The 23,718-nt window shown below is 56.4% G+C and overlaps 9 protein-coding genes across 9 annotated transcripts; 7 read left to right on the top strand and 2 right to left on the bottom strand.

Moving 5' to 3' along the window:
- Positions 1-603: 603 nt before the first annotated feature.
- Positions 604-1,524, top strand: B0I36DRAFT_85933 (uncharacterized protein). The gene has a single exon (XM_046163469.1). It carries the CDS (start codon positions 795-797, stop codon positions 1,320-1,322), a length of 528 nt encoding a protein of 175 aa, XP_046015036.1. The 5' UTR covers positions 604-794; the 3' UTR covers positions 1,323-1,524.
- Positions 1,525-1,964: 440 nt separating this feature from the next.
- Positions 1,965-2,569, top strand: B0I36DRAFT_429182 (transmembrane protein 14C; the record flags this gene model as incomplete). Its single annotated transcript, XM_046162490.1, has 3 exons — positions 1,965-2,003; positions 2,081-2,201; positions 2,361-2,569. The coding sequence occupies 3 exons, from the start codon at positions 1,965-1,967 to the stop codon at positions 2,567-2,569; spliced, it is 369 nt and encodes a 122-aa protein (XP_046015035.1).
- Positions 2,570-3,318: 749 nt separating this feature from the next.
- B0I36DRAFT_360397 (uncharacterized protein) lies at positions 3,319-3,641 on the bottom strand (the record flags this gene model as incomplete). Its single annotated transcript, XM_046158303.1, has 2 exons — positions 3,319-3,527; positions 3,635-3,641. The coding sequence occupies 2 exons, from the start codon at positions 3,639-3,641 to the stop codon at positions 3,319-3,321; spliced, it is 216 nt and encodes a 71-aa protein (XP_046015034.1).
- A 512-nt stretch (positions 3,642-4,153) lies between these two features.
- On the top strand, positions 4,154-4,926 carry B0I36DRAFT_360396 (Prefoldin beta-like protein; the record flags this gene model as incomplete). The annotated part of the gene is made up of 4 exons (XM_046158302.1): positions 4,154-4,190; positions 4,280-4,370; positions 4,594-4,786; positions 4,894-4,926. The coding sequence occupies 4 exons, from the start codon at positions 4,154-4,156 to the stop codon at positions 4,924-4,926; spliced, it is 354 nt and encodes a 117-aa protein (XP_046015033.1).
- A 2,169-nt stretch (positions 4,927-7,095) lies between these two features.
- On the top strand, positions 7,096-8,055 carry B0I36DRAFT_360395 (nuclear transcription factor Y subunit B-3; the record flags this gene model as incomplete). Its single annotated transcript, XM_046158301.1, has 4 exons — positions 7,096-7,255; positions 7,492-7,602; positions 7,675-7,802; positions 7,876-8,055. The coding sequence occupies 4 exons, from the start codon at positions 7,096-7,098 to the stop codon at positions 8,053-8,055; spliced, it is 579 nt and encodes a 192-aa protein (XP_046015032.1).
- Positions 8,056-8,804: 749 nt separating this feature from the next.
- B0I36DRAFT_317259 (RNA polymerase I-specific transcription initiation factor RRN3) lies at positions 8,805-11,512 on the top strand. The gene has a single exon (XM_046153134.1). The coding sequence runs from the start codon at positions 9,038-9,040 to the stop codon at positions 11,165-11,167; it is 2,130 nt and encodes a 709-aa protein (XP_046015031.1). The 5' UTR covers positions 8,805-9,037; the 3' UTR covers positions 11,168-11,512.
- Positions 11,513-12,057: 545 nt separating this feature from the next.
- Positions 12,058-14,381, top strand: B0I36DRAFT_85835 (uncharacterized protein). The gene is made up of 3 exons (XM_046163468.1): positions 12,058-12,413; positions 12,741-13,443; positions 13,521-14,381. Exons 1-3 carry the CDS (start codon positions 12,203-12,205, stop codon positions 14,260-14,262), a joined length of 1,656 nt encoding a protein of 551 aa, XP_046015030.1. The 5' UTR covers positions 12,058-12,202; the 3' UTR covers positions 14,263-14,381.
- Positions 14,382-15,310: 929 nt separating this feature from the next.
- Positions 15,311-16,390, top strand: B0I36DRAFT_346807 (class I glutamine amidotransferase-like protein; the record flags this gene model as incomplete). The annotated part of the gene is made up of 2 exons (XM_046156497.1): positions 15,311-15,644; positions 15,879-16,390. The coding sequence occupies 2 exons, from the start codon at positions 15,311-15,313 to the stop codon at positions 16,388-16,390; spliced, it is 846 nt and encodes a 281-aa protein (XP_046015029.1).
- Positions 16,391-16,656: 266 nt separating this feature from the next.
- Positions 16,657-20,460, bottom strand: B0I36DRAFT_381758 (uncharacterized protein). Its single transcript, XM_046160883.1, has 4 exons — positions 20,263-20,460; positions 20,077-20,201; positions 19,694-20,017; positions 16,657-19,628 (listed from the first exon to the last, which is right to left on the bottom strand). Exons 1-4 carry the CDS (start codon positions 20,391-20,393, stop codon positions 16,894-16,896), a joined length of 3,315 nt encoding a protein of 1,104 aa, XP_046015028.1. The 5' UTR covers positions 20,394-20,460; the 3' UTR covers positions 16,657-16,893.
- Between the last annotated feature and the right edge of the window lie 3,258 nt (positions 20,461-23,718).

Raw genomic sequence — 23,718 nt, 5'->3', positions numbered from 1 at the left:
CAGGACCCCGCATGAGTCACACGAAAGGTGCAGCCGTGGCAACCATTATGAGAAGTACGGCCCCGAGCTCGGCATTGACCAAGTCGTCCATGCTGTGACGAAGAGCAATGCTACTACCTTTGATATGGACACATTCAGCATTGGGGAGGTACTTGACTGCATGCGAGCGATCTACAAAGTGCAGTATAAGACCTTTGTTGCTAATGTGACAACTCAGGTTATTGAAAGACATCTTGTGAGGGGCTTGGAAAACCTTGTTTCGCCGCTTGTAGTTGTGAAGATGTCGGATAGTGAGGTAGAGGCCATAGCCTCAGAACAGACGACCACAAAGCAGCAGAGGAGTATGCTGGTGAGCCGGGTCCTGATATTGCAAGAGGGGCGTGCTGTCCTCCAGGATTTGATTGGGTCTTAGTCTGCGTTTCTATCAGTCTTTTGCTATATTGCACCAAGTTCTAGCTAATGTCAAAACCCTGGACTTAATGGCATACATGCCTCCTCTTTCGCAACGGCATTCAAAACATGTCACAGGCCGGTCGTTCTAGCTGATCCCCTCTTTCGCGCCGCACGGCATTGTCGACGTCCAGCACGCCAGTCTTGGACCCCGTTTCAGGGCATGGACACGCAGGGCTTGTCTAGCAAGCTGATATCGGAGTTGCTCCTGACAGGACTGCGCATAAGACGCCCCGTGGCGTTCGAGCTTGACATGCGAGTATCCGCGGTCCGATCCAGGTCTTTGGAGGTGACGAGGGTGCCCACGAGGGACCTCGGGACGACGAAGTGGACGAGTTGGCCCGATGCAGCGGAGCGCCAGCAGAGCGCATCGCCTCGTTGTATGGAATGTCCATGGGAGGGTTGTCCGGCTCGCGGTCGAGAAGCCTGGCGAGCTGTTAGTCCAGATTGTCAATGAGCGTCACAGGCAGTGGCAGATGCGAAGGCCTGGGTTGCTACACTACACGCGTAATTTTTGGGACGAGCTGGAGGTGGCGTCAGGCATGGGTGACCGTCGGCTTGTGCAGTTGTTGCTGATGAGCGGTGCAGACGCAGACCGGGTGACCGAGCATGGGAAAGGGGCGCTGATACTAGCCGCTCAAGGAGGGCGCAGCGACATTGTCAAGCTCCTGCTCGACCGGCTGACTCCAGCAACGGCTGATGCTTGTGGCGGTCGTGCCGCTGTCGTGGCTGCCCGCGATCACGGGCGTCTGAAAGTTATTGGGCTTCTGCTGGCCGGCAACATGATTGGGCTCACTGATGACGAACTCTGCGAGGTCCTTGTCGCAGCCTGTGGCTCTAGACAGCTGGCTATTGTCAAGCATATGGTGTGAATGATCACAATCTGTGATGTACATGGATATGAGTGTTTTGGCTGGACGGAGAGGAGTACGTTGAAACGGTATTTGTCCCCATTCAAAGGACCTTTGGTTCCGAGGGGTGCATAAAGATGTGCATGAAGCTGAACATACAGGGGTAACCATAAGCTTAGACTGAGCCTCCACTGAGCTACGACTGAGAAGCACTAAGACCATTTGGGAAATGCCACATCACGCTTGGAAATTGTGCAACCTCCGCAGCTTCCACGAGCTCCAGCCACACATGCGACATGCATCTCCCCAACCTTGAAGCAACGAAGAAGCGGGTGACGTAAGCGTAAGGACCACGGCCCGCAACCACCGTGAACCCCAGTTGCATCTCCGCGCCGCCTCGGCTTCTCCAGGTTGTCCGGGTTGTCCGATGCCTCGTTATAATAGTCCGACACCTGCTCGCGCTTCACTTCGCTCTCCCTAGTCAATTGAAATATACGCCTGACTTCGCACGCCTCCATAAATTCCATATCCACATTCGAATATGGTAAGTACAACATTGGCGAGTTCTTAGCAGGTGGTCTGCAGCTGTGCTTGTCGATTGCATCATTGTCGCTACAAAAGCTGTCGCAGCACTCACGTCAGCTTGGTTCAGCTGAGTTCACCATGCCACCAGGTCTCAAGGTCACACAAGCCGTGATGAGTGTGAGACCTTCTGATGGCTCGATGTTCCCGTTCCTGTCGACATTTGTGTCCATTAATGGCTGACACTACCTCACTAGTCTTCTCTCGACAACATCGCCTACATCCTCGGCGGCCTCACAGCCACGGGCGGCACCATCGGCTTCCTCCGCACTCGGTCCGTACCGTCTATCGTAGCTGGCCTGACTGTCGGCCTGCTCTGTACGTCTCAACTCGTTGCGTCCTCGAGTTCTGCTCAGCCCTACCCCTGCTATCATAGCGTTTTCCCCCTCATTCTCCCCGGCAGACTGAAGTCGCGCATACTTTTTTATTTTATTTTTAATTTTTTAAAAGAAGGCGCTGTATAATCGCTGACATTAGATGGTAAAATTCAAGACGGCCTCGGCGGCTACAGAATTCAGAACCGCGAGCCGTACGGCGTCGAGTTGGCTCTGCTCGCCTCGGTCGTCCTAGGCGGCTCCTCGATCCCCCGCGCCATCCGGCTGCGCAAGCCCGTGCCCATTGTGCTGGGCATCATTGCCAGCTACGGCCTGTACACTTTCGGCACCGTCTTCGGCAAGACTTTGTAGAGAATTGACAGTCTATGCCGCAAGGTGAAACTTGGGAGGGGCTAAAGTAAACAGGACAGGGTAGGGCGTACCGCCCTTCTGTTGGGAAGGGTCGAGTCTGCGCTCGTCGGGAACTGCTGAGGAGTTAAGTTGATCTCAACGACAAATGGCTTCTGCTCGACCTTCGAAGTGTAGTTTGAGTCAGCTACCTGTAAAACACAACCACCACAATTGCATACATAGTTCACACTTTGGTCCACCACACTTTGGCGCAACACAGGTTGTTAAAGAACGGAGATTCTTTCGCTCAATTGAGTGTTTTCAAACACATCGGAACGCCTGTGTAAATGCCGCCCAGAGGAGATGATACTCCCAACTCTGTCTCGTACAAGGTTCTTATAAGTACATGCTTCAACAAGGGGAAGCGCTCTGATAATGTTTCCCAGGATATCTTGTGGATGATGGGTGTGTGCTACTGATCGACGGGAATCGACGCGGTGCTGAGGCCTAATCTGATATCCAAAATGTAGCTGACCATCGAAGATCTCTCTGTCGTGAAGAGTTTGTTATGCGCGCACGCCCCCCGTCTTTCCGTCGATCCTGGCCCGTATTGCCCGTTTCTCGATTCGAACCCAATGTTTCGAGATTTGAAGTGATTGGCGTCATCGTTTAGGGTAGTCATTTTCGTTGTCGTTGTCGTCGTTGTCATCGTCAACAAGCGTCGCGATCGTTGCTCCCCTGATCTTTCTCGGTCTGCTCGTCTTCGACCCTCAGGAGTTCTCGTCAATTTCCGCCCAGACCGCCTTGACCTTCTCACGCTTGACCTTGGCGGCCTCGCGGTTCGTCGCCGTCCGCTTGAGCCGCTCGGCGCGCAGGCACAGCGTCACGTCACGCTTGGCGTCGCTGCACATGCCCATTGCCTTCCACATGAAGCCGCGGGCGTGGCACTCTTCGAGGACGGCGATGACGTCTTCGCAGGCTACATGATTAGGCGCAGAGAACGAGTCAGCAAATCTCACGGTAAAGACAACGTCGGGAATTCAAAGCTGCTGGTGTGGGCGCTGGGCGGCTGAGCGGGTGGTTTACAAGGCATCCTCTGGTCGTAGGGGAACACCAAACTTGATCGGCCAAAGCAGTCGTCCAGTATCTAGGGATAAGCTGAGGTCTTACTCACCCAAAGTCCTGCTTGTATGCAAGTGGGGATGCATATCTAACGACGAGCAGCAGCCAAATGCGCTGTTCTTTGACGTCTGGATGTATTGCTTGGCGGGAGAAGGAACGTCGAGAGCGTGTGGGACGACCTTTGGTGAAGCCGACAGGCCTGTTGGAGATGGAGATGGCGCGCTGCAGGGTCCATCAAAGAATGAAGCCAATCAGCTCCCAGTATAACGCCTCCCGACGCCCCACCAGACATCTGGATATGCCCCACGGTGCGGTTTGCAGGGCCATTTCCACTGCCCCTCGTCTTCATCGAGCAATTCCTCCTGATATCTGGTTCTGGGGACAAATCTTACCCTCGAACGCGGCATCCCATCGAGACTTACTGCACTCTCAGCCACTTCGAACCACTGGCATCGAGGCTCGTCTGACGATCCGTGGCCCAGCATGGCCTCCAAGAACCCCCCGGCCAAGAAACAGCAGGGTGAGTAGTCCAACAGTCGGCCGGCCCTCAAACGACCTTTTTACTGCGCAAGACTCTTATGCTGACATGGCTGCTATCCGGTGTTCCAGAGCTGCAAACAACGTATTCAAACTTCAAAAATACGTTGCAGCAGATAGCACAGAAGATCGGTGACGTCGAGCAGGAGGCAGAGGAACACAAGTAGGTCGTCCTTCACCTTGCCCACATCACTCTGTCCGAGGTCATCGCAAGTCCATCGTGGCTGGTTTGGTCACGTGAGGTGGAGTGGCCAACAAGAGGCGTGGTGGTGCCAATATTGAGAGCCTGTTCAGCAGCGACGTTCCAAGGCCCCTCACCGCATCTTCCAGGGATTCCGCTGGAATTTTTCACCGCTCAGATTCTGATACGTCACCGAGTTATTCAGGCTTGTTCTAGAAACCCTTGCTCCCCTGCCAGGGGACCGCACATGCTTCCGCATGATCAACGGCGTTCTTGTGGAACGGACAGTTGCAGACGTCAGGCCAGCCCTGCAGACAAATGCGGAGGGGCTAAAAAAGGTGCTTGACGATCTAGTCAAGACCTACAAGTCAAAACAGGACGAGCTTGACAAGTGGAAGGTAGGTCTGACCCCGAGCTCTGCATATGGCGCTTTTCGTGCCCATCTGCTGCTTTGCGTCCTCAAAATGGACACAGCATCTGGTGCTGATTCTGGTGGTTCATTTAGAAGAAACACAATATCCAGGTTGTCCAGCAGTAAAACCGGGAAACACAGGAACCGACGATGTGGTTGGGAGCACCTCTTTGCGGCGGAAAGAGAACCAAGACATGAAGCAATGTCACATTTCATGGTGCCTCCCAAATATGACGAGGTTGACATCTGATGATTACATTGGTGCTCGTCTGAGAGACGTCGGGTGCTGGGAGCCAGTGGGCAACCATTGCGGCTCACCTCTTTCCAGACAGGCCGTTGCTGTCTGATCTGTACCGGCACTGCCGGCGTGTGGCTGCTGGCTGATGCGCATCTTGCAGGACCTTTGGGGGGAAACACGATGCGGCAGTGCTGGTGCGCTGTCAGCTTCTTGAAGTTGTTCAGGGGCTGAATTTGTGCTCCATGAAGACTATGGCTGCCTGATTCGCACAGCCCATTAACCACGCCAACACCAACACGAATCTCTTTCTGAATGCTTGGGTGACATCTGCTGGCACACACACTCCTCGAGGCGTGCAACGAGACACGACGGCCATGATCGCAGATTTGTGACGTCCGGCTTGGCGATCGAGGCGCACAAAAGCATTGCCACGAGGTTGAATTGGACAGCGAAGACGTGCATATGCTCCAAGGGCTGAGGGTGGGGGAGTGGACATACAAGTCGTCTACAGTGACATGGAGTTGTCCGGTCTGGTACGGCGCTGCTGAGCATTCCTTTAGTCTTGTCCGTGGTCGTCGGGTCGGCACCCTGCTGTCGCTTGGGGCGTGGGTCGGCAGAGAACTGTGCTGAATGCAGGCTCCGGAGACGAACGATCCGTAGTGTATGTATCCCAGCCCGAGGTCTATGAAACCCGGCGGTGATAGGAAGCGTCGCGGATGCGATCTTGTCCCTGATCTGGAATGACGTGATGCGACCAGGCAAAGCCCACCACAGGCCGGCGGTCGACATGATGCAGGGCAGGGCCTATGAGCTTGGGCCCGATGATTTGGTACCCTGATGATGGGTCTCAGGGAGCTGCGCTTGGAACTGCCTGGGCATGCCACTGACATGGATCGGGTGATGATTGGGCATCAGTGAGGCAGCCACCAGGGTTCGTAGGTCACACATTGGGCTGCAGAAGGCGTTGTTGTAAGCGCATGCGATTGTCAGTCTGGGCTGGAGAGCCTGATTTTCCGCACATCTTGGGAGCTGTCACAAGTCCTGCATGTTGCAGGTGGTCACTGTCGTTGCCTTGATCAAAGAAGCACGGATGTCAAGACGGTGGTGGTTCTGTTCAGGTGTGAACTCGGCACTGGTCAGCCACTTGCGCTGGAGCCTGCCAAATATAGCTCCCGTCCCTATAGTTGCAGGAGACTGCCCGGCAAAAGGCCTCGTATTATCAGGATTGGGAGCGTCCATGGCGGCTGTGACCCAGGATACAATTCAGGACTTGAGTCGCTCGCCCGCAGCTGTTGCCCGCGAGTCGGTTCGCTTCCGTAGATGGGCCTCATCCACTCCCTGGGGCCAAGTACAGAGCTCCAAGCCTGGCTGAAGGGTGGCCGCCACACACCGCGATTCCAGGCCGGCCCTAGCAACGCCCATCTGATTATGACACCCCTGCAAGTGCTGCCGTGTTGACAGCCCAGCCAGGCGGCCGACCGACCGCCGCCCCCGCGTTCACACGCGCCCACACTTGCACCCGACTTGCAAGGCCACCTGGGCAGGTCTTGCGCCTGTGCGCGCCCTCTCCCAACCCCGTCCCGCAGACGACGTCGTCACGTACCCTACCTACATCTCTGCGCGCCCCGTTGCCATCCGCATCTCTCGCCGCTGCACTAAGCAGACCGACTCCTCGAGACAGCTTCGTACTGGTCCCGACTCTGCTCGCCTGCTCCGCCCGCCTACATATCCTCCAGGTACCTACCTACACACACCAGACACATACCCAAGCACGCCCCCTTCCTAGGCGCACTCCTCCACCGTCATCGCCTCCGCCCGTGACGCTTGACCGACTGCCCCGGCGCCCAGGGTTCTACCCAAACCAAGCACCTTGCCATCGCAGCACTCCCGGCTCGACTGACGCACTCTCTGCAGCTCCGCCACGCCCCCGTGCAAGCCTCGCCCTCTGCAACGTGTCAGAGGCAGGGACACATCATCGCCGACAGGACGGCGCGCTCGAAAAAAGAGGGTCTCGCGCTTTCACTCTTAAGCCAGCCGCCGCGGCAGAAAAGCCCAGCATGTCCGACTCACCCCAATCCCCTCCCAAGGATGTCGACCAAGGCGCTCAGTCGCCCGACGATGAAGGCCAGATGAATGATCCTCAGGACCCACATGCCGGCGGCCACGCGTATGAGTTTGATGTCAAGGAGCAGGACCGGTGGTTGCCCATAGCCAATGGTAAGTCCCCGTCTTGCGCTGCTCTCCTTCTAGAGCCATACATGGTGTCCGTCCTGGGAGACATCCTTGGCGTGAATCAAGATCATACTGTCGCTGGGTCAAGACTGTTCTTGGTTCAGCGCGAAAGGATTTCACGATCACGCCGAGACTCAACATGCGTCTTGAGGCGGCATCATGGAAAAAGGATTCAAAGCATATGGCAGATATCCTCAGCTAACCATGGAGCTCTGCAACAGTTGCTCGTATCATGAAGACGGCGCTTCCAGAAAACGCCAAGATCGCAAAGGACGCCAAGGAGTGTATGCAAGAATGTGTTAGCGAGTTCATCTCTTTCATCACCAGCGAGGGTAAGCGAAGCACCAGGAGTCCCCAAGACTGCCAAACTGGTCTTGAACAAGGACACTGACGTTGTTTTGCAGCATCTGAAAAATGCCATCAAGAAAAGAGGAAGACCGTCAACGGAGAAGACATCTTGTTCGCCATGACCTCTCTCGGCTTTGAGAATTATGCCGAGGCTCTCAAGATCTACCTCTCAAAATATCGCGAGGTCAGTTGCGAACTTCATTGACACGATCCTAAGACAATGGCTCATGGTTGGTACGGCTACTGACAATTCACAGCAATCTCAATCAAATCGCGGTGACAACCAACCAGGGCGCCCGGGTAGCCAGGGATACGGTGCAAGTGGCCCTGGTGCCGCAGGAGCCCCAGGTGGCTTCCAAGGTGATGTGAATGAGGCCGGCGAAGGGTACATGTACAGCCAGCCCGCACACAATGGCGCTGCTGGGGATGGCTATTAGCTCGTGGCGGCGTAAGAATTTGTGCCTGCGCTTATGCGACAAACGCTCGAAAACGCCCTCTGCGTGAGCTATCGGAAATTCACTTCCTGACAAGGGTTGCTCTAAATAGTCCGGGGAACCTGGTGTCAGGACGGGGCAAATGGAGTTCAGGTCCATCCATAAAGGATGGTTTGCAATTGCGGCCAGGGACGTGCCTAGGCAGCACATGTGTACATTGAGATAGCCTTACAATTTTCCTCCTTGATACGTTCCAAGCAGAACCAACCCGACCGATGTTGTGAACTTAGATCGGTCATCATGGCTGTGTAGCTTGGGCTATAATTGCTTTCAGGACACATCCGGACACAAAGACACAGAACAATCACAATCTCGCATCATCATATCTTCTACGTATAACTGCTTCAATCGTCATTGTTCGTACCAGCCAACTTTAGTAGAGCATCGTTGGGGCGATTCCACCCGACTTCTAGCGACCTAGCGACCCAGCTACAAGTTCAGATAGTCCACATCACCAAGTATTCTTGGAGGACACAAGTACCTCTACCATCAACGAGCCACATTGTAGTTCGCCGTAATAGATAGCAGAAGTATTGGTACCCGAATCACCCGCCGCTACCTACTCCGGACATCCGCGCCCCGGAGCAGCAACCGCACTGTGGGTCACTCACGCGACTCTTCTCCACCACACGAGACAGGCTCCACCTTTGAGAAACCATCCTCGTCCAGGGTTCATTTTTTTCACGGCAGTACCATCGTCAACTTCTTGCCGCCCCTCACCTGCGACTCACCGCAGGTGCCATCTCCCCCGCAATCGACATCATTTTTGCGAGCGACTCGTCTAATCCAGCATGAGCTCCAGCTGCATGGCCTGCGCTGTCTTGTCCATATTTACGCGGTAACTTTCACGAAGCTGCCCACGCGCGCGTCCGTGCGTTCATCCTCCTCCGCATCGTGTATAGCAGCAAGAGATTCCAGAGAGCACATGCCTTCCCTAGTCATCGGCGCCGATACAACATCGATGCAGGTCGCAACGCCTCGTGGAAAGCACGCCGGGCCGGCGGCGGTCGTCGCCCATACAGCCAAGAACATACGGCCCATACTCAAGACGTCAGCACAAGTTCTCGGCAAGCGGCGAATGAGCGACGATGAAGACACGATGGACGAGCTCAACACAGATGCCCTGAGTGGCGCCCGCAAGCGCCAGAAGGTCGAGTTTGACCTGAATAATATCGAAGTGCACGAGATCGGAGTACGGACCGTCGACGAGATAAAAACTGAAATCAGAAAGGCCCTTGAGGGCCACGAGCGGGGCGATGACGAAGAATATGATATCCTCAAGGACACTCTATCGGGCAAGCAGGTCCTACGGCACGACGACATCGAGGACGGGGACCCCTCTATACCTGAGAAACGACGACAGGAGCTCAAGATCTATCTCGTCGCCCTTGCCAGTTTCGCCCCCCAGCTAGGCCGGTCGAGCTCGGGGCTCGTCAAAAGCGTCCTGCAATGCGAGTGGCTTGGCAGAGACGACCAGTTCGCCAAGATCTATGTGCAGTTCCTCGCGGCTCTCGTTTCCGCGCAGGGTTCATGTCTGAACCCCGTCCTGACCATGATCGTCGACAAGTTCTCCGCCGCGCGAGTATCAGACTGGAGTGTGCCAAACTTCCCACCGGTCAACAAGCAGCTCGTCCAGCGCAGACTTCACCTCGCTCTGCAGTATCTCCTGTCTGTCTTCCCCGCTGCGAAGACGGTCCTAGGCCACGTCGTTGCACAGAAGTATCCCTTCCACGATGACTCGAAACGCATGCATCTAGCCTATGTGGACAACATGCTCCGCCTTCGGGAGTATGCACCCAGTCTCAAGAACGAGATCATGGACCTGATCGTTAGTCGCCTGGTCAAGATCGATGTCGAAATGCAGATGGATCTGGAAGATATGGACGACAGAGTAACTGCCATGGTCGCCATGGCGCTAAAGTCGTCACAAGAGAACAACCTTGAGGATGCCGACGACGATGATGATAGCGATGCGGAGTCGGTCGACAGTGAGGAGTCCGAGGAAGACAACGAGTATGCGAGGGTGAAGACAGCCAAAGAGAGTATCGAGAAGATGGACTACATCCTCGATGCCCTGTTCCGCTTGTACACGCCACACTTTGCCGACCCGGATTCGGACGACGCGATGGACGTCTTTACAGATCTCCTTGGCGAGTTTTCGCACATCATTTTGCCAAACCTCAAGTCCCGGCACACGCAGTTTCTCATCTTCCACTTTGGCCAGCAGTCTGAGCAGCTCATGGATGCGTTCTGTGGCACTTGCATCAATATCGCGTTTGAGTCATCGCGACCACCAGTCCTGCAGCAGGCCGCATCAGCATATCTGGCTAGTTTTGTCGCTCGCGGGGCTCACGTACCTGGGCACATTGTGGTCAAGATTTTCGAAGTTCTCGGGTTTCACCTCGACCAGATGCGCACCAACTACGAGGCAACATGCCGCGGCCCGGACGTCCGACGATATGCCCCGTTCTACTCTCTGATGCAGGCACTCATGTACATCTACTGCTTCAGATGGCAGGACCTTGTTCGGTCTGTACCCGAGGACGTTGACAGGGATGACCTAGCCAGCTACCTGGATCAAGACCTCGAATGGGAACCTGAGATCAGGGAGGTGTTGCGACGGAACATCTACTCAAAGCTCAACCCGCTCAAGGTCTGCTCTCCAGCCATTGTGGAACAGTTTGCGAAGCTAGCCCACCGGTTCCGTTTCCTCTACGTCTATCCGCTACTCGAATCGAACAAACGAGTCCGCCTTTCACAGTTTTCTGCGGGTGCTTACTCCAGTGGGAACGCTCTACGTGATCTCGCATTCGACCTGAATGACGAGAGCTGGCAACAGCTCGACTCGTATTTTCCTTTCGACCCGTACCAGTTACCAGTGAGCAAGCATTGGGTGGAAGGCGACTATCTGCCATGGAGGAGTATCACAGGTCTCGACGATGACGATGACGACGACGACGACGACGTAGACAGCGATAATGAAGACGATCTGGACGAAGAGAACGGAATTGAGGAGGACACGGCAACAGATGACGAGGAAGGTGTGGACAACTAAGTGTAGCATGGATTCGGCGGGCGCGCACTTGTGATTTCTTTGCTCTTTTGATTTCCCTCCTGCAAGGCGTTACGGGCGTTGATGGTGTGGGGAAAAGTCGGCGGGCACATGATTGCGGCATAACGACCCTGCCCTGTTGTGTTGGCTATTGTTTTCTGTTTGCGGTAGCCTATTTGAGGCTTCATGTACAAGAGCACTCGGCTACATGTAGTGGGATTGCGAGTCAAGAGCATTGTCTTGCGGTCATTGGCCTTACAGGCCATTTCAGCATAGCGGAAGGTTGCATTTGCTGCAAATGCATGTCTTAGTCAGTACCATAAAGAATCAGAGACTCAAATTACACGGCTCTTCGTCTAAGTTGTGTTATGAGAGGTGTTGTATCATAGTTTGGGGTCAACCCCCGAGCATACTCGCGCAGTTTGCGATGTGTGCATGCCCCAAAGCATTCTCCAGGGCAAAGACAAGCAGTGTGTGCGTGTGCAGTTTTATAAGCTCAAGAACATATCGATACAACCAGCTTGAATGTAAAAGACTATAAAAAGACCACGGCTGCATATGAGGGGATGCCGCTGGTTGCTTACAGTTACGCCCGCAAACCCCGGTCCACTACCCGTCCCTCCCTGAAAGCTTGAAGATGCGATTTGGAATTGACCGCTTCGCGAATCGCATGTCCGTCCTCAGCCGCTTTGCCCCCCTTTCTTGGTGCTGGCTTTACCCCACACGGCTTTCCACTTCACCATCCTAGATGCTGCGGCGCATTTTATTCAGCGCAAACTCGACGGTTTCACGGTGTTGCAATCACTAAAGGCATCTGCACCACGTTGCGGCGTGGACGACATTCGCCTGGTCATACTCTCGTGGGCGCACGGACAAAGCTTGCGGGCAAAGGTGTCGAGACCATCACCGCCCGCCTGCCCTGTCGTCCCCCCGTTCCTGGAGCGCAACAAAACCAGTCTTCGCCTCGCTCACGGCCGCGGCAACTCCACGACGTTACATGTAGGGAAAGCAACACCAGAACTGGTCAGATACGACGCCATGGACCCGCAAGCCATCTTGAGTGCCGGTGGTCTGGAGGCCATCGAGATCGACACGCAGCGCCTGTTTGAGGACTATTGGCAGCGCGGCAAGTACGATGGGAAACCCCTGGTTCTCGATGCCGCGATACTTGCGCAGGCTACGGGCGGTAACAGCAGTGGAGAGACTGGGGAGCCGGGATCGGGACAAGGGAAGGGCAAGGGGAGAGCAGGTATGTATGTTTGGCTCTCGCTTTTGGTGTTTTTTCTTTTCTTTCTATGCTACACGACCGCGCAGGGAAGTCCCCGTGGGTAATTTCCAGCTCAATGCTGTTAAGAAATGATCCCAGAATAATGAGGCCTTGTTGAGCGCTCGTCCCTAGTCCACGGGTTTGGCCAGGACCAGTACGCCCGTTCCTTGTAATCAGATGGAACTGGACTGTCCACCCTTTGCGAAAGCACTCACATTGCATCTCTCACATACACCCCAAACGTACACGAGCCCTCTGACGGGACTACCTCCGCCAACGGGACATGCCTGACTTTTTCTTGTCCAACAGGATCCAAACCTGATTTGCAGTCCGCCACGAGCAGCGGCAGCACGAGCTCCGCCAACGAAGCCACAACTAGTGAGACTACTCCTGCTTTGACCAAAGCACAAGCCAGGAGGGCTCAAGTCCGGAGAGCTCAGATCCAGCACCGCCAGCGAAAGGCAGACTACACGAAGCAACTCGAGATGGAAACGGCCAAGTACCGCGACCTTGTCGGCCAGACACAGCGCGAGACGTACGCGCTCGAGGCCGAGAACACTGCCATGCGCAAGATGCTCCTTGACAAGCTAGGCTACCTACCACCAGAGGCTCTGCCGTCATCCTCGTCGTCAGATAGTCTGTCGACCGAGCCCAGCGCTGATGCCATGGCCTGGGAGGCAACGGGTGGCGGCCAAGTTGCCCATGTCTCATCGTCTTCTGAACGGTCAAACTCTGCGTCATCCATCCCCACGCCCGTGTACTCGGTGAGCGTGGCCATGTCAGAGGTCATGGGCACTCCTGCAATGCAGGTAAGGAGGACGTCAAGCCCGCCACAAGTATCGTCACGATCAGGGAGTGTGTCAAAGTCACGGACACCACCGTCTGCACACGCGTCGATGGCCTCCGAGGCTGCATCCCAGCACGGAAATCCACAGGTTGCCATCAAGCCTGCCGATATCATTACAAGCCTGACGGAGGAGCAGACTGATCACGCTATCAATTTCATTCTTGGGTGAGTTCTCCCGGCATGTTAGACACTTGTCATGCCGGCCTATAATACAACCTGCAGACTTACTGACCCGAAATTAGGCTCGAGCATATATGCTGGGATCACTGGGACAGGTCCTACTTCACACACCAGGCCTACGACGAGACGGGCTGCATGCATGGCCACGCATTGATGGCAAGCACGATTGCACTACAGACTGCACCTGTGGAGGTCTTCAATCAGCTCGATGCTGTTGGGGAATACTTGCGCTCGAACCCCCTCCAGCAGCACGACCGGTCCAAGCATGGCAAGTGTGATCACAACAGCATGCCCATGGCCCACCTAGACCAGGATCAGCACGCCATGCTTTCAGCCTCGGATGAGACGTCCACTATTTCGTCATCCGCGCACGCAACGTCGCTCACAAGATCCCCGGAATCGGGTTCAACAGCGAGCACGTCAGGAGGCAGTCTTCCGCAGACTTCCACAGCCGAGAGCCAGATGCCGCAGTCGGGAGATGCTAGCCGGGCGTCGGGCCCCAGCATACCCATGCTTCAGGACGGCAACAACATCTCGTGGCCGGCGACGGGTCTGAGTTTGGAGACGCTCCACGCGCTCGCCAGCAAGCTTAGCCCGCCACAGACGGAACTGGCACCAGTGCAGGCATGGTTTGAGATTCTGCGTGAGTACGGCACGGCTGTGGTGCTGGACCACGAGCTCATGGGGCGGGTGCTGGCCGAGTTTTCGGGCGTGGTGAAGTGTCTGCACTTTGGTGCCGTCATTGAGCGCGATGCATTTGACAGTGTTGTGTCACGGGTGATTGCCGCGGCCCATTGGTCGTGATACTCGCCCGCGAGTGCGAATTGAGGGATGGGTCTTGGACTTGCAGTCCTTTCAAAGGATCATGGGAAACCACGACGTCCGTGACCATTTCAGAGAGAGGTCCTGGAGTAACAAAGTGAGCATCCACCAAATAATGAAACCCCAGCTCTGGCTATGAGGTAGTGGCCCACGGAACCCTTCACTGGCAAATTGGGAGCCCCCTGTCGATCTTGAAATGTGGTGGTGACAACCCCGGATCTCAGTGACCCCAATGACGTGCTAGCCGCCAAGTTATGTGCAGGGTTGTTATTCCAGAAGGCCAGCCTTGGGAAGGTTTACTCTGTCCAGTGAGCTGGGATGAGGGACCCGGACCGCCCGCACCGGCACCGGCACCGGGCCCGGACCAGTCAGTCAGTCGGCTTAGGCACGGAAAAGACGGCAGCCCGCCAGCCATGGGTTGACGGGACCCCACGAACACCTCCCGCCCGAGGTCCTTTTTTTGGGCGCACTCTCACAGCGCCACAAATTACCCAGTGAACCTTGGCCAGGCCCCGGTTTTTAACTCTTTTGCATCTCGCGCGAGCAAATCCGTGTGACACATAATTATCCGCGGTGCGCGCTTGGCCTCCGTCATCTTCTTTCAACAAGACACAATCAACTTATTCTCCGCTTGCCACTCGATTCGGATGACGACTTGACAGTTGCGTTTTTTTGTGTGGAGACGTAGGGGGATCGTGAGCATGTTCAACGTTGAAGAAACCGGCACCGGGAGGTGGCGGGCTGGAAAGGGTTTCCGGCCAAGTGACATTGACATCCTGTGCATAGCTCGCCTGCTCTTTGGTAGTATTGGATTTCCATTTTTTTCATGAATAGCACGTCGTTTTAGACATCTCTCGTCTACGAGTTTCACTCTCGTCTTTGGGTTTCACGACAGCCAGCAACCAGAGCCCTCGCACAGCGCTGGGTTGGACGAACGGTAGTGACTCCAGGCTATCTCTGAATCTCTTACAAGAGGGCAACGAGCAAGCCCCTCGCATCGCGAACGAGCATCACCGCCAGTGTTCTCGCAATGGCCCCAGCAGAGGCCCGGACCATCGTGTCCTCTCACCCGGACAGCGTGCGCATGCTCGTCCTCGAGACCGACGAGCCGCACCCGGACACGCAGAGGGAGCGGGGGTCCTTTGGCGAGGTGCTCAACGAGCTGTTCCAGCGGGCCGGCGAGGCGCACGAGCCCAAGCTGGGCATCGAGACGCTCATGATGTACGCCGTCGAGCCCGAGGGCGGGCGGATCCCCGACGCAGAGGAGATTGGGGACGACGTGCACGCCATCCTGATCACGGGGTCCGTGTACGATGCGCATAGCGACGAGGAGTGGGTGCTCAAGTTGTTGAGGTTGATTCAGGGTGAGTTTTCCCCCATTGTGATTGCCGTATTTCAAAGCGAGCAGAAGTCCCGCGTCCAAAAACTCTCCCAATGATAGACTCCTTTCCCGTCCAAGATTTTATAGAAAGCGGCTTGTTTGATCATGATACCCAATTCGCCCAGATAAACCCGTCAGGGCATACAACTCTCGGCGTTTCATGAAAGAAAACGAAAAGAAGAAGAAGAAAAAAACCTAACAACGGCATGCGCAACAGAATTGTGGAAGACGCGCCCAGACATCCGTTTCACGGGCATCTGCTTCGGGCACCAGATCCTGTGCCGGGCCCTGGGCTCCAAGGTGAAGCCCCAGGAGAACAACGAGTGGGAGCTCTCGCACACGCGGCTCACCCTCAACGACGTCGGGCGCCGCCTCTTTGCCATCCCGCCGCACGACCCGCCGCACATCCACCTGCACGAGATGCACCTCGACCACGTCGTCCAGGCGCCCGTGCTCGACCCGGCCGAGCACACGGTGCACGTCTGGGCCACGAGCGAGCACACCGACGTCCAGGGCGTCTACATCCAGGGCCGTCTGTTCACGTCGCAGGGCCACATGGAGTTTGACGAGGACATGGTGCGGCGGCAGCTCGAGATGCGCGTGGAGAGCGGGAGCCTGGATGCACAGGAGGCCAGGGAGGCCGAGGCGCGGGCCGAGTGGATGCACGACGGGCTCGTGGTGGCCAAGGCCGTGCTGAGGTTCTTCCACGGGGACGACGATGATATTTGAGAGCGTGAGAATGCGGGAGCAGGAAGGGAAGTGAGTGTTATCCAGCGTTGGCGGGCGGTGTTTTTTATGTCTCGTCAAGGCATCATTATCGTCGGGCACCCGAACGAGGGTTGAGTTATATGATAGACCTTCAGTATATATGCGAAAAACTTCACCGTGACTCCCAACTTTCAAGGCTAAAGGAAGTATGCAACCAGGCGAAGAAACCCACCCACAAGTCTAGATGCCCCATGTGCATGTTGATGAGCATCGAGCACGTTCTTGATAAGGAGCGACTCTGTGCCGAAGCCGAGGCTTCGACACTGTTATATTAACAAATCTCAACTACAAGGCATATGTAAAGAAGTCTACAGACAAGAAGCAGAGGCAAAACACAAGGACAAGTGCGACGACCTGTATGTGCTCCGATGCAGTGTACCCGACTGGTCCCCGACATTGCTACTACTTCACAAGCACGCGCGTGGAACAATGCAAAAAAGAAAAATCACCAAACAAAGGGCCCCTCACTGGGATAGCGGGCCTACACCGGGCCTGGTGAAATCGTTGCCCGGCGGCCAATTGCCGAGAGCGCCAGGATCACCGCCAATGCGCACATAGCTGCCGACTGCGGGCACGCCATCCCGGAGGTAGAAGAGTTGGTACCAACCAGGTGGAGCAATGTACTTGTTGGGCGGTGCGGTGATCGAGCATGTAGTTCCAGCGCACGAGAAGGTCGGGAACAAGGTACGGGCACCCATGGAGTTGCCGTGCGTGCTCGAGACCGCGCCAAGCAGCGAGATCTTCTGGACGCCTCCAGCGCTCTGCCCAAGGTTGATGGTATATGTCCCGCCGTACGACCAGTCCTTGGAGGCGGCCGGCACAGTGAACGATGGCCTAGAACCCCCAGTGAGAAGATAGGGAGGGGTGAAAACCTCTACGCGGAGCTCTTCAGGGTTAACTCCATCTTGCGGGTCCGAGCCAGAGATGAGGACACGGCCGTCCAGGAGCGTGATCGCTTCACTGTGGTACAGGCGGGCGATTGTGGTGTTGGCCATGACAGACATGCGCTGACCAAGAGGCTGGGTGGGGTCGTAAAGGACGGCGTTCAGGTTCGGGCTCGTAGCAAGACCGAAGCCTGCCACGCCCTGGTGAGCTCCATTGACAATCAGGTAGGTGCCGTCCGGTAACGGGGCCATACAGCTCATCACACGCTTAGACGGCATGCGCTCCAGTGTCCAGGTAGGCTTGGCGGCATCTGGCTGGATTGTGACACAATTGTCTAGGCCAAGGGAGTTCGTAGTCGCACCACCACAGATGAGGATGCCAAGAGGATCAGTGTAGGGCGCTGACTGAGGTAGGAGGACAGCCGTGCCCTCGAGCGGGTATGTTCTGCCGGCTCTGGGGTCTGTGACTGCTCCAGGCGGGTTTGGCAACACCTTCTTGGTGGCAAACGTGACCTCGTCTAGAATCCGGGCTTCGTCCCAATACTGGACAAAGATGCCGCCACTGGGAAGAACAGCCAAGAACGGGTAGAGGTTGTTGGGATCCGTCCGCTCGAGCCAATCCATATAGAGGGGGGCCGTGCCGGTGTAAGGGAGAATTTCAAGCGTCGGGACAGGCCTGTCGTTGGAGCCAATCTCACCGCCAACGACAAGGATGGAGCCGTTGGTCATGACCATGGCACTAGGATACCATCGACCTTGCTGGAGACTGAGCTCGTTTACGTTCTCTTCCCAGTCATTGGTGCCATTGACACCAGGTGAGCCGTTCGGCGAATACAGGCGAACGCCATAGGTTGACTGGAGCGACCATCCACCAATGGTGAGCTGGCGGCCAGCCCTGTCAGGGAGAATGACGCCAGCTGAGCAGAAGATATCAGTGTCGACGTGCATCTCGCGCCACGTCTTGCCGAAATCACCAACGAGGCTAAGATCAAGCTCGTAGGCGCCAGTGCTGTTTGGGAGGCCAGTCCCGTATTTCTCGAGGAAGGTGACCTTGCCTGTGATTGACTGCATGGTCATCAAGGGCGTGACCAGCCCAGGCGTAAGGTAGCTGTAAGCTCCTGCTTGGTTACCAGTTGGGTATTTCCACTTGTAAAGTGGTGTAGTCCCGTTCCAGTAGTACAGACTCTGCCGAGCACCACCACCACATATGATCGTGGGGTCGCCAGTACAGGCTATGTTGCAGTCTGACTCTGGTGCTATCGTTGCTCCGTTGGCAATGACATCAGCAGGATCGCCGCAATAACACTCGCGACCATACTCCATTCCACCAGCTGCGTACCCAAATGCCCCGCATTGTCCCAGACACTCCTCAGGAGAATTTGTATCTGCTAGAATGATTTGCCAAGGCAAGTTCCGGACGTTGTTGACGGTGGACACCCAGCAGCCCTGATACGCCCAGGTATTGTTTAGTCCAGAAGTCTGTGGCGCTGGTGGCTGATAGGCTTTAGGAGTGCCGAGGGACCAGACTGAAAGATAGCCGGCGCCGCCACACATTTGCGTCGAGTTACCGTCGCAAGGGGTCTGGCATCCCGATTCATCAGCGGCCTGATGTCCGCCGTTGTAGATGGCGTTGGAGCAGAAGCACTGGCGGAAGTATTCAGTGCCTGACACTGTGTAGCCCATGCCTGCACAGAGCTGGGCACAACTCTGGCGGGTCAAGCTAGAATTATCTGGAGCCTGGTAAGTCGGGATGATACGTGGGCCAGGCCCATCTTGCCAGCAGCCCTGATAAGTCCAGCCCGCGGGGAATCCATCGTTGGCGGGCGCCGTCGAGCTCGGTGTTGCGGAGCTGCTGACACTGCTTGTTGCAGTGCTGCTGCTGCTTGAGATGCCGCTGCTGCTCGAAGTGCCGCTAGTGCTAGTGATGAAACCGCTGCTGGTAGTAACACTGCTGCTCGACGCTGAGCTGGATATGCTGTTACTCGCAGACACAGTTGTGCTCGTGCTGATGCTACCACTGCTGCTAGTAGAGCCAGCGCTGCTGCTAGTAGAACCGACGCTACTGCTGGTAGAGCCAATGCTGCTGCTGGTAGTACTGGCACTGCTGCTTGTGCTGCTGCTAGAGCTGAGCGTGCTTGATGTGCTTGTGCTTGTGCTGCTGCTGGTGATTCCATGAGCTGCTGCATACTGCCCCTTGTAGTCGTAGATATTCAGCCGGTTTGGACCACCGCAATATTCCGTCCCGTTCCCGTTACATTTCATGTTACAGCCATCGGTAGCCGGCTGTCCGCCATTCATAATGTCATTGGCACAGTCTTTCCATCGTTAGCACCAACTTCCAGCTTGCGTGAGCTCAAATGACATAAGAAAGTTAACCTACAGCATTCGCCCGAGTATTCTGTGCCAGCCAATACGAAGCCCGCAGTCTGGCAAGCCTGTGCACAATTGGCACCAGTCATGTTGTTCGAGTTGACAGGGGCACCCCAGGGCAGAGCCCGCCCAGTTGTGCCCTCGGCGTAGCACCCGAGATAGGGCCAGTCTTTGATACCCGTGTTCGGTTGAGGACCATTGTTGGTCGGGTCGCGATAGAGGGTCAGGCGGTTCGGGCCACCACATGGCTGCGTGTTGTCGCCATTGCAGGGCGTGTTGCACTGCGACGGGTCCGAGGCTTGCTGGGCGCCTTTGGCGAGGCTGATGCCGCAGACTGCAATGAAATGTTACTATGCGGTGGATGAGGCCAGTGGAGGAGGATGTGCAACTTACAGCACTGGCCATAGTACTCCAAACCTGCGTAGGGGTAATTCTGTCCTTTGCAAAATGTGATGCACTTCTGGATGGTCATGTCATTCGTCTCCAAAAATGCGGCCTCGATTGTCCTTCCGATATCCCTATATTGTCACATGTCTGTTAGTCCCTGCCACGCTTCCGGATATGACGATGGTCACCTACGTCCAGCAACCTTGATACTGGTAGGGGGTTGGAACATTGCTAGGGAGCGTGAGCTGTGCCGAAGCCAGCAACACGTGCGAGAGCAAGGAGAGCCCAGCGAGCTTCATTTTGCTGGCCTTGAACAATGCCATGGTGAAGGAGCAGGTACCGCAATGGCACCGGCAACGTCCACTACTTGGTCTTCCGTGTAAAAGTCCTGCCAATCGACAGAATACTTTGAGAAAGATCTACATGAACAACGTGGATAAGAAACTCCGCTCAGATATATAGCCTGCCCGTGAGCCAGGTGGACAGCCAGACTCAACCTGGCAGGGGCCCTGGAAGCTCTCGCCGGGTGGCCCTGATCCCTGCATCAGATCGTTGATCCGGCGCCCCACCACGAGAGCACCGTCGTCGGCTCATTGTGAGCTAGCCGGCTACGAGGGCTTGTGGGAGAATCAGGATTGCTGCAAGCCAGTTCTGGCCGACGCCTTGCATGACAAGCCGGCAGAGTGGTGGATCGCAGCCAGCATACCCAGCAGGCAGGGCAACGCCATCGGACCACACCCCTGGGACCTGGCCGAGTCGACTTCAGGAGACCCGAGCACGGTGCTGGCTGGCTGGCTGGCGGGCTGGCTGGAGATCCGCTGATAAGTCGACAAGCACCCGCAGGATGACGGCAGGCGGAGCAGCAGGGCCACGCCGCGCGTTGGGCAACGGTGGTTTGCAGCGGCATGCAGGTGCAGGGAGGGCGTGGCGGGCTGCGGAATTGTGGACAGCATCGCGACGGTGGTGGTGCTGACTGGACTGAGGCCCGGCCAGGCGTAGGCGTATCTGGGCGCGGTCTGGAGCCGTGGTTGCAAGTCTCGGGCGGGATACGAAGGCTCGCGCATCACCGTAGAAAGCACCCCATTCCGGGCCCGCCCCACCGAGATTGGTGTGCCTGGCAGCGTACGCAAGGCTCGAGCTACCGGGAGGGGCGGGCGCCAGCCGGCGGCTTCTTCAGGCAGGAGCCACCGGGCTGGGGGCGCCGTTGCTCGCCTAGGCCAGATCGGGGCGTGGCGCGCAGGGCCGCCTCCAGTCGCTGCCCACAATGAGCGAGGTTCCCTGCTCTGGCTGGCAAGGCACGACCATCATCAACGCCACCTGCATGCATGCATACAACACACACCCACACACAAGCCCTTGTGCTGCAGTCATTGCCGCACCGCTCCTCGTCTCGCACGCTGGCCACCGCCCTCGACGACGCTGCCTTCCAGTGGGCACGACATGCCGTCGGCTGCTAACTGTCTCTCTTCAGCCCTTTGCTTGCTCGGTGGGGTAAAGGAGATCCATCCGTCATCCTGTCACCCACGTTGCCATGACGGCAGCCTGTTGGACCCTGAAAGTCCATCGAGACAGGTCGGTGGCCGCCAAGTCCGTAACTGCTATCCGAGATATCTGTCAAAACCCACTCGATCAAGGAAAAAAATGGACAGCAGGTGGCTTCTGCTGACAATTGTTGGTTGCACACAGATCTCCCCCACTGTAGCCATGCGGCTCTGATCCCTGCCCCCTGCTTCCGAGATCCCTGAGCCGCAAAGCAGCAGGTCAGCCAGCAGGCAGTTACGTTCCGGCCTCTATGCCGCCATGTCGGCCTCCACCCTCCCAGGGCCGCTCCCGGCCAGGCATTTGAGAGCCTCTAAAGTGGGATGCTTGAACCGCCTCGGAGGCAACGTAAGCATGTGAGGAAGCTTTCTGCTTGCTTCCTCAATCAAGGCACGTGCCATCGGGACGCTTGGGTGGTGATGCTGAGAATACCCACGACCCCGGATTTGTCCTCACTCGGCATGCATGGCCCAGAATCTGGGGCGCCACATCTCGCCTACTCCCTGACGGCTTTCCTGTGACCCCCTTCCCGCCCGCCGGCGTTCTAGAGCACGGCATAACTAAGCGGTGCCAGTCCTGCCCTAGACCTGTGGCTGCATGTAGTAGCTCAAAGTCCGCACAAATGTACTGGTGGTAGGCTATCGAAGTTTATCATGTCATTGACATTGTCCGGCAAGGGTTGGCATGCAGACCGTGGAGATTGTGCTGGAGGTGCAGCTGCAGGTATACGAGCTCTTGCAGGATGACATGCAATCAAGCCAAGCATCTAACACCGCGCGACCGTTACGGCCGCATGGCCTCAGCGGTGCATGACCGGTTGGACCACAATCAGCTCGTCGGGTCGTATCAGCCAAGAGCACAATCACTCTACAACAAGTTCTCGACCCCGACCAATCACGCGAACTGGGTGTGCCCTTCGGCTACCGTTGCCACAAGACCTCTGTCGTGGTTGGCCCTCGTCAAGTTGAATGACGAGCATTTTGTCACATAGCTGTACGTCACCACGGAAAGGCCCTTGTATCGAATCATTGCTAGCTTTTCCGGCTGACTTGGTAGACATAACAAGCTCGGATGGCCTGGTGTATGGTTAGGGTACCACGGTAAGCGGGACGAGAGAAGGGTTTTCCCGCGACTTTTCAGCTAAAGGCAATGCAGGTGGCTCAATCGGCCCAGGCATAGATTCGTACGTGCAGTCGCACAAAACTGGAATCCCGAAGTCAGCTTGAGCACAGTCTCGTGCATATGTATCAGCATCAAGGTTGGCACAGATCCAGACCTCAGTACAGCCCTGCCACCCCACCCACCTAGTCCAGATCGGCCAACCAGCAAGAACTTCACGACTCAGCCCGCCCACTTCAACTACCACCTGCCGCCCGTCTCGGGCAATATATCACGTCTGCATGCTGCAAGACCTCGACCTGGCGAGAAACGCTTCGAGTGGTCATGTCGCGATACATGCAGGTCCGTTATCTGACCGCTTCTGATGATTCAAGGTCGCTTTTGGCGGGTGCCTGGGCTGTCCCACGTGCATGGATTGCAAGCGAGCGCGGACGCATCCCAACGCATTGGCTATCTTTAGAACTGTTGGCCGACCAGTCTTCACACCAAAGGCGCCCGCAACGGTGCTTCGGCCATCGCGATGCGCCAATCTGTCCTCGCTCATTTCGCCCATACTACGCCGGCAATGCAGGACAAGAATCGAGCATAGCTCTATTGCGACGTGTCAGCCTACCGCTGGGGGATTCCCCGTGTGTCCTGAAAGCGAGGCTACTATGCTCCAGTTAGTTCTACGCCACGCCTACCTGGGCCTAGCCTTGGTTCGCTATGGGCAGGAAAGGCAGTGGCTCCGCACTTGGTGCTTTACCTGAGGCTGATGAGATGGCAGAGACGACCTTCTGTCACCTTGCCATTTTGGGCTTGGCCTCTTGGGACTCATCCTGCCCACGCAACGAAGCCGTTGTCTCGGCTCCTGCGTGGTCGTCTGTGCTTGTATCCTGGGAACCCGATGGCACTAGTCGATCACTGGAACAACAGACGACTGATGCAATCCGAGCTCCGGCAGAAATCGTTAAGGGCAGAGACACGATGATGCCCGGGCCCGCGCTGCCG

This window comes from Microdochium trichocladiopsis, assembly GCF_020744255.1.
Source record: "Microdochium trichocladiopsis strain MPI-CAGE-CH-0230 chromosome Unknown B0I36scaffold_3, whole genome shotgun sequence".
Classification (NCBI taxonomy): Eukaryota; Fungi; Ascomycota; class Sordariomycetes; order Xylariales; family Microdochiaceae; genus Microdochium; species Microdochium trichocladiopsis.
This window is presented reverse-complemented; position numbering and strand designations above follow the sequence as displayed.